Source organism: Cryptomeria japonica, chromosome 6 (assembly GCF_030272615.1).
Source record: "Cryptomeria japonica chromosome 6, Sugi_1.0, whole genome shotgun sequence".
NCBI lineage: Eukaryota > Viridiplantae > Streptophyta > Pinopsida > Cupressales > Cupressaceae > Cryptomeria > Cryptomeria japonica.
Genome location: NC_081410.1, coordinates 254,075,879 through 254,089,404, shown reverse-complemented (window position 1 = coordinate 254,089,404; position 13,526 = coordinate 254,075,879). Strand labels below are relative to the sequence as shown.

At 37.2% G+C, this 13,526-nt stretch overlaps 1 protein-coding gene across 3 annotated transcripts; it reads right to left on the bottom strand.

Annotated features, from left to right (window-relative positions):
* Positions 1-7,442: 7,442 nt before the first annotated feature.
* Positions 7,443-10,236, bottom strand: LOC131037338 (protein OXIDATIVE STRESS 3). 3 transcript variants are annotated; one of them, XM_057969458.2, is made up of 3 exons: positions 9,468-10,230; positions 8,322-8,392; positions 7,443-8,224 (listed from the first exon to the last, which is right to left on the bottom strand). In XM_057969458.2, exons 1-3 carry the CDS (start codon positions 9,653-9,655, stop codon positions 8,163-8,165), a joined length of 321 nt encoding a protein of 106 aa, XP_057825441.1. In that variant the 5' UTR covers positions 9,656-10,230; the 3' UTR covers positions 7,443-8,162. The 3 variants fall into 3 exon arrangements, with proteins under 3 accessions (XP_057825441.1, XP_057825435.1, XP_057825438.1); XM_057969455.2 differs by having other exon boundaries at positions 8,075-8,224; positions 8,332-8,392; positions 9,468-10,236; XM_057969452.2 differs by lacking the exon at positions 8,322-8,392 and having other exon boundaries at positions 9,468-10,113.
* Positions 10,237-13,526: the final 3,290 nt, after the last annotated feature.

Below are 13,526 nucleotides of genomic sequence, written 5' to 3'. Positions count from 1 at the left end.
GTCTACTGGAGAAATAAAAAAAGTCGTCTTCTCATTTCAAGGGGATAAAGCTTTGGGCCCTGATGGTTTCCCTATGTTCTTCTTCCAAGAATTCTGGCATATTGTGGGGGAGGATACGGTTAATGCGGTTAAAGAATTTTTTGTATCCAGAAGAATCCTTAAGGAACTTAATTCCACTTTTATAGCCTTAATCCCCAAAGTTGCTGGGGCGGATTCTATGGAAAAATTTAGGCCAATTGGCCTTTGCAACTCTTTCTACAAAATTATATCCAAAGTTTTGACCACTAAAATTTTGGCAGTGTTTCCTTTCATCATATCTGAGGAGCAGAAAGGCTTTGTTCCTGGTAGGCAGATCCTGGACTCAATCATTCTTGTTCATGAGAACATTCATTTCCTCAGTGCTACTAAAAAAGAAGGTTTCTTGATAAAGCTGGATCTAGCAAAGGCTTATGATAGAGTTGAGTGGGATGTTCTCTTTAAAATCATGGGGGCTTTTGGTTTTGATGATAAGATTATCAAAATAATCAGAGAACTAATCACTACTCCTATGTTCTCTATTTTGGTTAATGGTTCTCCAACAAATTTTTTTAAAACTTCAAGAGGGCTAAGACAAGGAGATCCCATATCTCCTATCCTTTTTACCATATTGGCTGAAAGTATGAGCAGATTGATTCATAAGTTGAAACAAAGCAAAACTATCAAAGGTCTTCAACCTTCCTCTGCTAATGTTTTTTGCACTCACCAACATTTGTTGATGACACTATCCTCATGGGATATTCTTCAGTCAAGGAGGCTGATGCCTTCAAAACAACTCTTAACTCCTATGCTTTGGCAACTGGTCAGCAAGTTAATTGGGACAAATTGGCTATGTACTTCCTCAATACTCCAGTTACAAGACAACAGAAAATTGCTAACATTATTGGGTGCAAAGTGGAAATGCTCCCTTCCACCTATTTGGGCCTTCCTTTAGGGTTAGCTCCCCTAACCCCCCCAAATTCCTTCTAGAATATGCTCATTGATAAAATTAATAAGAGACTTGCTGGATGGAAAGGCTCAATGTTATCTCAGGCTGGGAAAATGCAGCTCCTTCAAGCTACTCTTCAAAATCTCCCTGTTTATGCCCTCAGCCTATTTGGTATTCCGGCTAAATTTGTTGAAGCTATGGAAAGAATCCAGAAGAGATTTTTATGGTCAGGAGTGGAAGAAAAAAAGAGAATACCTTTGATTGCCTGGGACAAAGTGTGTAGACCAAAGAACAAAGGAGGGTTGGGGATTAAAGTTATAAAAACCTTTAACAAAGCTCTTCTTGCCAAACAGTTATGGAGAGCCTATGACACTAAGAAAGATTGGAATCAAATTTGGTTTGACAAATACATTCAAAATCAGACTATCCAAGGGATACTTAACTCTAAAGATATCCCTGCTAGATCCTTCATCTGGAATAGTATTACCAAATCCATAAAAGTGGCAAAAGTTGGGGCTGGATGGGTCCTTGGAAAAGGTGACAGAATAAGGTTTTGGGAAGACCCCTGGATGAAGAATGAAGCCCTTTATGATCAAAACAACAGTCAAATTATTGAAGAGTGTAAAAGGAGGTTTGGGCTTATGGTATGTGACTATTGGAAGGAGAATAAGTGGGTTAGACTTTATGACCTCCATTCTGGATTTTCCTCTCTCCAGAAGGAGTTGTTGTCCTTTTCTCCTAACAAAAGCCATGATGATGTTTTCCTCTAGAAAAGTGATCCTAAAGGTGAATTTACGGTTGCTTCTACCTATAAAAACACTTTCTCTCAAACCAGCAATCCCATTTGGAGCAAAGTTTGGAACAACATCTTGATCCCTAAAGTCAACATTTTCTTGTGGCTTGCTTCTCATAATAGCACCCTTACTCTTGACAATTTAATCTAAAGGGGTTTCAAATTCCCTAATAGATGTGAGCTTTGTCAGAAGGAGGGGGAATCAGTTGATCACATATTTTTCCACTGCTCCTTCACCTGGGATATTTGGTGCAAAGTGTGGGAAAAATGGAAAATTAACTAGGTCATGAACAAGAGCATCAAGGATATCATCTGGCAATGGAGTTTTCCTACCAAATGCCAAATCATCAAGAACCTGTGGTCTTTGACCCTCCCCATGATATGCTAGGGCATTTGGAAAGAAAGGAATAACAGGATATTTAGGGAAGTTAAGTGTAATACTCAGGTGGTCTTTGAAAAAATATGCAGGGCTATAAAGGAGAACATCAACATTCCTCACAAGAATAATCAGCAATGGTCTACTACAGATATGAATGATATGGAAAAAGACATCCTTACTAAATGGAACCTAATACATAAGATCTACAGATCGGACTATAAGAAGAAGAGAGATAACATTGTATGGAGGTTTCCTGATTATGACTGGATAAAGGTTAATTTTGATGGGGCAGCTAAAGGGAACCCTGGAAAGGCTGGTGGAGGGGGAGTTATTAGAAATGCTCAAGGAATTTGCATTGTTTCTTTTGCTTCTCCTTTTGGAACCAAAAATAACCATGTGGCTGAAGCTCTGGCAATGCTAAAGAGCCTCCAGCTAGCTCAGGAATTCAAATTCAAAAAAAATTGGCTCAAAGGGGACTCTGTAAACATCATACAAGCCCTTAAAGGTACTAGTTTTGTTTCCTGGAATATTGCCAATTTAATTAAAAATGCTAAAGATATTCTAAATAACTATGTTAGCATTATTATAACTCATACCTTTAGAGAGGGCAATAAGGTTGCAGATATCCTTGCCAATGAAGGGGTCAATTTGGAGAAGGATGTCAAATATATAGGAGAAAATCACATCAAGCGGGAGATAAAGGAGCAATTATACTTTGATCGCCTCAATGGATCAAGCTAATCTCATGATTTATTTCTGGGGAACGAGTACCAATGACAAATTTTGGGGGCGGATTAACTGCCAAATGATGAGTGTTTCTTGACATCATAACCAAGATCATATGTGTGTGAAAGATAATAGTAATAATAGTTGGGTTTGTGTGGACATGAGTAGCAATCTCAAAACTGCGAAAGAGTCTTTACACGGGGAAACCAGAAATAACAAGTTTTCAGAGCTTTATCCGCAAATTGAGAATTGCAGCAGAGGGTATCTTTACCTGGAAATCAGAATGGGTGGTAACCTAAATAGGAATGAGCCTTCAGGTTGTGAGAATTGGAAGAGCGAAAGAAAGGTTTGGAGAAGGCTCCACAGACACGGCTTCATTGATTATATGGAGAAGCTCCATGGTAGTAGAAACTCTGTGTCTTACGGTTTCGCTAAAAGCTGGAGCAACAACAGGGCTACCCTGTTTGGGGAGATTTGGCAAATCGATGAAAATTTTATTGCGGAGGTCACGGGGCTCAAGATGGAGGGGACTAAATTCTATAGGGATAGGAAGTATGCCGTTGAGGCTTTCAAAAATTTCCCTAAGATGGAGGATGAGAAGGGCAACCTGGCGAGACATATCATACCACACCCCCCAACAGGTAAAGCCTTTCTGGCAAAAAGTTCTTAGGGCTTTAATGGAATATTTGACTATGGATGGCAGATTTACAAAAATTTATAACTATCATTTTGCTATCCTGAACCACTTCCGCCATGGGGCTAAAATATCCTTGCCCTTCTATTTAGCCTCCTCTCTAAACGAGAGCCTTGCCGACCATGCCAAAAAGCCCAGCTCTTATCCTTTAGCACACCAGGGACTCATTCTACTTATTTATGAATATATTAAGGATAAGGCTAGGGCAACCAAGGATGATCCTTTGATCATCAATGCTCAGATATCTAAGAAATGCAAAGATTATGATTCGAATGGGGAGCCCAGCACCCCTACCCATAAAAAAAGGAAGTTTGAAATAGAGCATGAAGAAAAGGATGTGCATTGTGATGAAGAAGAGGGAAAGGATAAGGACACTGATACTGAAATGGAGCCTAACAAGGAGGAGAATTATGGTGAAGGGGAGGAAGGGGGAAATTCTGAGAATCTTCACTCCAACCCTAAGGGCTCGAAAAGTGAGAATGAGGCTCTGAATCCTAAGGAGGGTGATAACCCTAATGCCAAGGAGACTTAACAGAGCAAGGACTCTGCGGATACCATCCTGGACACCGCTCGCAATTGCATCCTTGAATTCTTCAATTTTCAGAAGTGGGTTATTGAAAACATCACCAGCATGCAGGGTAAGCAAAGGGAGCTAGAAGATAAGATCAATAAGCTGATTAAGATGTCTGACTCTGGGAAACAGAACGAGGAGATGGAAAACAGTGAAGCGGAGGAGAAAATGGAAATGGAGGACTGGCTGGAGAAAGATCTGATAAAAGGTGACCTGAAACATTTGGAGGATGTTATTAAAACCATGAAAGAACAGGTGGAGGAGGACAAAGACAACGTCAACACCCAGATGGCTCGTAATGAGAAAGCATTGAAAAACCTTATGAACCACAACCTCCAGGTCCTTAAAGTTTCTTCCCAAAATATGAATGCGCTGGTGGATCATCTGGAAAAGAAAAACCAGGAGAAGAACCTGGTAATTATAGAAAATGCTCCAACTTCCAACCTAACCCACCAGACCCCTAGGCACAGAACTAGGCAGACTACTGCTGAGAAGGACACGAAAATGAAAGAGTTAGATTGTTCAGGAAAACACCGACTTGAGGGAAGCGGCCAAGGCAATGATGCTCTTGGTGTAGAATGCAGAGGAAACCATGAAGAGTTTTTAATTTTCTTGTAATCTTGGGCTTGGGGTCAATTTCTTGCTGGCCTCTTGCTGTCCTTTTCTCTACTGCTGGTTTTTTTGCTGGTCTTTTGCAGCTGTTTTGTTTTGTTTCCTTCTTGAATATCTTTCGAATGTAATTGGGTTTCGGGTCCCTTAAAACCTGTTTTTACTTAATCAAAAATAGGTAGGGTTTACTAGTTCAACTCTCGGTTCACTCCACAAACTCACCTACTAGTTACAGTTCCCTTCACTAGCTCTTCCTACCAATTACAAAATAATATTATAACAACATCATTACCGGTTAATTGACATCAATGGAAACATAACATTTCATTAATACAATCTTTATGCAAATACCAACATCCTAATGATATGAAGACACAAAATGATACAAATAAATAGTTAGTGGAGCATAAGAAGAAAAAAGGTTCTTGTGGTGACTATGATTCATATAGATCTAAAGTTTTAGTGGTGCATCTTTAGTTATAGTTAGTGATTTCATTGATCTAAATACACAACCATGGGATTTCTCTTCTTGTTTTGATTACTACACCTTACAACAGTTCCATTGTAGTTTATACACACACACACACATTATATTCGTAGGGGTACCTCATGATTGTATTTCTTATTGTAAGATCAGATTTCATAAATATAATTACAACCTATGATGCTTACGTAAATTTTGAGATTGAACATCATTTATCCAGCCACGATTATATGAAACAACTATTACAATACCATTGATTATAATTGTCAATTAGGGGAACTCTTTTATTTTATTGCAACTATGCAATTATAGGGATCTAGAGAATATTCTCTTATTGATTAATTGTTTAGGTACTCTTCTCTTTAGGAGCAACATTAGAGGCATTTTAATTCTCTTTAATATCTATGCACACTTTCCTTATATGCTTACATGTTTACAATCACATGTTTTTATCTTATAGCAATTACATTTCTTCTACAAGTACTGAGCTTATAACTTAAGGCTCCCATGGTTATGCTAGCCATGATTATATCTCACTAACAAAGTTATGATGATTACACTACCAATGCAAATCGTGATAACATCTTGTACTTCTCTATTCATACATCATCCCTAGTTAACATTCATAGTTGGTATCATTACTTTTATGACCCTTATTAGGGGCACCTTGTCTTGTATCATTATACATGATTGTCATTTGATGATATGTTTATATTCCTATATATTGGATTATACAAGATCACAACATTTTATTATTAGTTTTTCATTCCATCAAAATTGCTTGTAGCCTTTGTATAATTATAATCAATTGAAAGGGGCATATATTATCACTAACACTCTTTGATGACTATCTGTTAATATGTTTATAGTTGCTCCACATGATACCTTATTATTGTTGTCCCATGTTAGTGCCTTATTTGCTACCACTAAGTAGAATCCTACTTTCATCGAGGTAAAATTTTATAGCAACTTTCAGCAATATCATATGCTTGCTCCATAGTAGTATCCTATTTCCTATCCCCGTGTAGTATCTTGTTTATGTTTTAGGTAGAAATATACCTTACGTGTTGTTAGTGGATTGGATGGTTTAATAATCATTCTTATTTAAAAATGTTTAACATATGCTAAGCATGGAGGCTTCTTATTTTTCCATTTGCAAGTTTCTTGGTGAAATAATTGTTGTGAAGAAGTGTGCAAAATTGTCATCCTTATCTATATATTCTTCTTAGGACTCTAAAAAGTTGTTTTCAAGTTGGCTGCTTGTTTTATTTTTACATATATTTTCATAATACTTCACATGTAATGCAAACTGGTTTTGGACTCAATTTGACCTAATTGTCACTAATGCAATGACTTGCATATAAAGCAATGTATTTTATGTAGAAGATGGCAATAACCCAATTTGAGCTTGACTCTATCTCCTACTCATCCCTAGGGACTGACCTTGCTCCTATGCTTATCCATCCACCACTAAGTTAATAGATGTCTTAGTTGTTTATACATCTACTACTATGATTAGATTTGTTGTTGCAAAATTAATCCTAGCTATTTCAAAATTCAAATTTAAATTTTATAAACAATTATCTCCAACCAACCTTATGAGCTAGCTCAAGTGTAAAAACATTAGAATTGCATCATACAATGTTATGTAAACCCTAATTTGAATATCATGAATTTTTTTATACATAATTAGTATACCTCTTGCGCACTAGAGAACGTCAAACAATACTTTTGTGACAACATTGTATTGAAATTCTCGGCATAATGCATGACTTTTGTCATCTTCCATCATAATGCTAAGTCATCAAACAAGTAAAAAGGGTATGACTAAAGGAGAATCATCCTTGGCTATCAAACTCCTCAGTTTCTTGACATACTCATGTACTATTGAGGGTCTAGACACCCACATGAAGATGCAAAATAATCAGCCATTAAATTCAAATTTGTGAGTTAGATTCAAATTTGTATCCATTAATATGAAAAAAACTACTTCTTTATTTTAAGATGGTTATTTATTTAATCTCCTTTTCTTAAGATATAAATATATGCACTAAGAATATTGATTTTTCTTCTTAGATATTAAGTGCAATCAGAAACATTGATTCTAAAAGCATACAGAGTTTTTTCCAGAGATTCTTGTGCACATTCTAGATGAACTATGGAAAGCTCATACCTGCTATAACAATATTCATCACAATCAAAACAACATCAACCAAAAACCAAGAACCAAGAACCAGTATTTTATCATTTAAAATCTATACCATCTATTTTAAATAATTTCAGTCCAAACTCTGCAAAACTTGTGATTTATTTCTTTACAATACTAAATACCTATGGGTATAATTTATGCAGCCAACAAATGTTTCCCATGTCATCACAACCGTGGTGGAGCTTTTTCTGTTGTTTGGCAACAAGATCCTTAAAAAGTAGTGTAATTAGCACAGGTAACCTCTTGCTTTTTCCCATTTTAGCAGCCTTTGTTCCATATGTCTTGAATTGCTCCATCCCTCTATTGTTATAAGCATTGCCATACAGAAAATTAGTGTATCTGCCTTTTTTGTACACAGTTAAATTATATACATTCACATCGACTGCCTTGAAGCATTTCCTTCTCTCTCAACAGAAAAGGGCTAAGAAAATTACTGAAAGAAGAGCTTGGTTAAGTATCCTCTTGTAACAAGTGAGATACTATTAGACCAGCCAACTAAAGATTGCTTTCTCATCTTATCTGTTCCTCAGAGGAGTAACAGGGGGCCTGTTATTGGGAATCAAACTGCCCTTATTAGGGGATGTGGAATTGCCCTTGTGAGGCTTCTTTTTAATGCATCGGGATGCGTTCTGGGGTGGGTAAGACTGGCAATTGAGGAGACCACCATAACTATGGGAACTCTTCATCTTCTTTTTGTAGGGATTTTCGGGCTTCACTAGATCATTCAAACATTTCACCTCTGATAAAGATGTAAACGACTGAGATTTCCCGGCGAAAAACTTGGACAGCCCCCTCCTGTGAAAAACAAAACCAACGTTCCAACAGACTTAGATCCCATAAACAAATCTTCTCTCTTGATAATGTACATATAGATAAACCCAAGTGTTAATACCGTAGCTCACCAAAGGCAACACCTCAACTACCGACTCGCCCGTCGGCCAACAATCCAACAGGAATTTGCAGCTGACAGGAAAAACAAAAGAACAAGATTTTCTAAATCAAACAAAACAGTCCCAAGTTACCAATAGTAGCTTTAGAGTCAGAACCCAGTAGCCCATAGTGGGTTACATGCAAAACCCAAATCCAAATCATAGATCAAACAAAAACCCAAGAAAACAGCAGATCACAGAGAGACCCAAAAGAAAACTGCATATTATACAGAAACCAAAAAGCAGACAGTAGATTCAAAGTTCAACAACAATTTAAGATTAGTTGAGACAGTTCATGATGAGTTGTATGATTGCTTTCAAATTGTATATATTTTTATCAATATTTTAGATCGTATTGTAATGAATTGGATGAGAGTCATGAATTGGATGATATAATTAATCTATATGGAGGAATAAATAAAGAAATCTATAAATACAGTAGATTAAGCAAAGCTGAATAAACAATTTAAGATAAGTTGAATTGAGTATTCCACAGTTCGTAAAGAGTTGTATGATTGCTTTTAGTTTTAATTGTATATTTTTCATAATCTTTCGGACTACACTCAGTGATCAGAAAGAAGCTAGTCATGAATTGGATGATAGAATTTAAGGGAAATAAATAAGAACCAAAAACAGACAATACAGTAAGTAAAGAGCTTCACGAAGAGTTTTTATGATTACTTTTAGTTTTAACTATATATATTTTTCACCTATCATTTCAGATCACATTCATTAGAAAGGATCATCATCAGAAAGGAGTCATGAATTGGATACCTTAAAACAAGAAAAATAAGGAAATAAAATTTGAACAAACTATTATCATTTGAAAAATATATACAATTAAAACCAAAAGCAATCCAATTGGCAGGAAATCAAAACCCAACAAAAATTGCAGTTTAGAGAAAAAGGAATTACGAAAAGCAGAAATAATAAATAAAAAAAAACCTTATTAACAAAACACAACAAAAATTGAAGCTTAAACAAGAAGCCTAGTGAATAATTACAGATTAAACAAGAAATTTAGTACCAGAGCAAAACCCCAACACAAATATCAGAATAAACAGGACACCATCATTATTTATTTTCATTTGCAAGCAGATGGAACTTACTTGAAAGGAAGGTTGGCTCTGAGAGAATCCATTTCATAGAGAGGCCCATCAGAAGAGGTGGAGGAAAAGGAGTCATCAATGTCATCAGAGGCGCATGAAGAAAAGGAAATCAAAGAGGAGTCCGAATCAGAGGATTCATCCATGGTCCCATGGCTGTTTGGTGGATTCATTGGGGACGAAGCATCCATTCTCTGTGATACACCTCCAGGCACAGGTCGACTTGGCCTTGCAATCCACCATACGTTTCAGGATTGTTAAAACCCACGATCTCACCCCTGCCTCCTAACCCTCGATCACAAAAACAAACTGATAAATACCAATTGCTTCATTTCAATTGAATTGGGTGTCTCTGAAATGGCAACACATCTGACTTATCGTGCAAGGAAAGACCTCAACTTGGTGCCCTAAAGTTCAATGACCATCTGTTCAATGAAGAAGACCTGTAAAGAGAAAGAGCTTGCAAAAACTTGGTGGTAATGTAAAGAAAATTTGTTAGTTAAATAGTATGATGCGTTACAGAGAGTGGAAGGTACCATGAAGGGCTTATGGGGTCCAATGGGTGATGTCACAGGATAAACTTAGAGGGATAAGTGTAAGTGGCGCGAATTTTTTAAAGCTACAGCTTAGATTCGCTATTATCTTCTTTTATACGACATGGCCCCCACTTTGCCCTCTGGTTTAGTCAAGATCGCATACAATTTTAAAATAAAGGAGAAGATAAGCCTGCTGCCTCCATCCAAATCTTCTTCCGCCCCCACTTTCCCACTTTGCAAACTAGGGTGGCATGGTAAAACCATGTCCGCACGCTAGACAGAGCTGTGGAAAGATGAGTCTCTTGGGGAACCGTGGGTTCATCCTTATCCTCTTCTTACTAAGTGGTCCATCTGATTGTGTAGCTTGCAGCCCAGGCTAGCTTGTAACCTAGGCTAGGGGTCCTTCTACTTGATGGCCATCATAGCTTTACTCTCCCATGTTTGAAAGGTATTTGGATTAAAGAATTTTAGATAATGTTAGTTTCAACTTTCAATCATCTTAATCATGTGCAATTAGGTTGTATTTAGCATCTTTTAATGAACTTTTTTCATATGAAAGTGACTTGTTACTTAAAGTTGTTTTCTTTTCATCATATCTTAACTAATTGATGGTTACTCTATCTTTAAGTTACTATTGTTGTAATCTACTTACAAAATGTACAAGTCATAAATTGTGGGCTATCACAAGTAAACTCTTGTATATATTGCAAGTAAACTCTTGGTATACATTACAAGTTTACAAAGAGTTTACTTGTGGTATATTGATTGTATTTTTCTAATTAGGTACACATTGTGGTTTACATGTTCATATCATGGTATATTTATATGTATAACTCATTTTATCTTCAACTCAATGTTGTTTATTGACCTTATTAGAGGTTAGTGTATTAGGTGCTAAATATATGAAAAATAATACAACTTTATAATTGGTTCAAAGGTGCTAAACTCAATATTGTTTGATTGAGCACTTAATACCTTTTGAAGGAGGCTATGCATCATTTGCTCATTCATAGTGGGTAATTTAAAGACTATAGGTTTCAAGTGTCAAGCTTGATTTTTTTTATCTGCCAATTACCAATTATAGATTGTGTTCCGCATTCAATGTGAAGAAGGGGGTGGGAGGAGGGGAATCAGTGTATTTCAAAACTTTTAAGTTCAATGTGCATATTTTAAGGATGTAATGCAAACATAAATACAACCACACAAGAGCACATCACATAACACCAAATGTACGAGGAAAACCCAATGTGGGAAAAACCTCGGTGAGAATAGCTGTTGGAATTTACTGCTCCAATCTAGCCTCACAGTAAGTAACATTTTACAAAGTTTAGGGCACCAACCCAAGGAGCACCAACCCCTGAGCACTTAATACCTTTTGAAGGAGGCTATGTATCATTTGCTCATTCATAGTGGGTAATTTAAAGACTATAGGTTTCAAGTGTCAAGCTTGATTTTTTTTATCCGCCAATTACCAATTATAGATTGTGTTCCGCATTCAATGTGAAGAAGGGGGGAGGGGAGGAGGGGGGCGCAAGGGGGTGAATCAGTGTATTTCAAAACTTTTAAGTTCAATGTGCATATTTTAAGGATGTAATGCAAACATAATTACAACCACACAAGAGCACATCACATAACACCAAATGTATGAGGAAAACCCAATGTGGGAAAAACCTCAGTGAGAATAGCTGTTGGAGTCTATTGCTCCAATCCAACCTCACAGTAAATAACAGTTTACAAAGTTTAGGGCACCAACCCTTGAAACTTTTAGGGCACCAACCCAAGGAGCACCAACTCCTGATTTTATGAGCACCTACCCCTTCTCAGAGCACCCGCTCAGAGATTTACAGTGATTGTTCAAGTTTACAATGCAATGACAAAGCCTTGTTACAAATGAGTTTTGTAACACTTACAAATTTCTCATATCATGAGAATGACTTTCTCTGCCTGCTGAAGTTTTTCCTTTGTTTCTCCTCCTTCCTCTGTCTGGTTATCTTCTTCTCTCTGCTACAACATTACTCTCCAGAATGCTCTATTCTTGCTCTATTTTCTCTTGGCAGAAACACACTCTATCTTTCTCTCAACAACAACACTCTTTATACTTCACCACAACAACACACTTCTCTTCAACACATTGTATATACTCTCTTTTCACACCATCGATCAACTTGTTCAGATATCATTATTTTTCACCAACCAGTGTCGAATCACATTTACAGCTACTGTTGGATTAGATCAACTTTGTACACATAAAAATTTTCTTCTACTACAATCTTGAATATTTTATTCAAGTTGGTTGTCTTGGAGGTGTGTAACTCGAGAGATTTTATTCTCTGTCCTGAATAAGATCTCAGATCAGCTACCTAAATTAAATGTATCATGTTTGTCTTTAGATCATTCTCTGTACTTGGATTACTAAGTTTAGTAATCTTCATCTACCCAAAACGATCTGCAATCCTTCCTTGAGCCACACATCCTGCCTGTAACTCGGTCACCATTAATGCGTCTTTCATCCTGTCTGAAAATTTTGACAACTACCACACTGAAATCCACCGTCACCGACTTCTGCATATCTGATTCATTCTTTGTTCATCAGGGAGCCTCATGTCTTCATATTCTTTGTCCAGATCAGATGGTTAAGGATGGTCAACTTCCATGTATATCATTTTGCCTATAGGCATGCAGACATCTTCTTATTTAGTGTCCAAGTCACTTGGTCAATCCTGGTCAATCGTCCACGTGGACCTCTGAGTCTATCGGCTTGTAGACATGGTCGCAAAGTCGATCACAATCTTCAATTCTATTGGCAAAATACCCTTTCATCATTTTGACAGGTGTCCTCTAGTTCACTATGTACATGCCACGTCGTCGAGTCAAACTTGGTCAATGCTCATGTGGAAAATTGGACTGCTCAGTTCCATTGAACTCCATGCACATCGTATGTATGTTCTACTCATGCGGGATAAGTTTATGTTATTCTCAAGAAGCCTTCGCTTTTCCTTATTAGCCCATGTCACATATGGGTAGCTTCTTAACCTACGTGGGATAAGCCTTTGTCCTTTGCCTTATTGCTTTCTTATCCTGCAACCCTTTCCTTATCACCGTGGGGATGCACGAGATAAGGAAACCTTTCTTTTTCCCTTATACTCTTATCCCACAACAATTTTCTTACTGTTGTGAACCCTCACGAGATAAGGATTTCCTTTGTATCTTTCACTTTACTTTTGTTATCCTGTGCGAACCTTGTGTAGCCTCTTACTTTGTGCGGGATACATTTTTCTTCATGGCATGCATTCACTTGTTAGCCCGTGCAACATTTTGTGTGCGTTTTGACCCACGCGGGATAAGCGGACCCTTCAATGCCTTCTTCACTTTTCCTTATCCCACGGGCTTCTTCACATCCCAACTTGGTCACGTGGGATAAGTAGGCCCTTCACTTCCTTTTATTTTCTTATCCCACGGGCCCACTGACATCACCCTTGTCTCATGCGAGATAAGCGTCTTTAAGCAATCTCCCTTTGATTTCTTT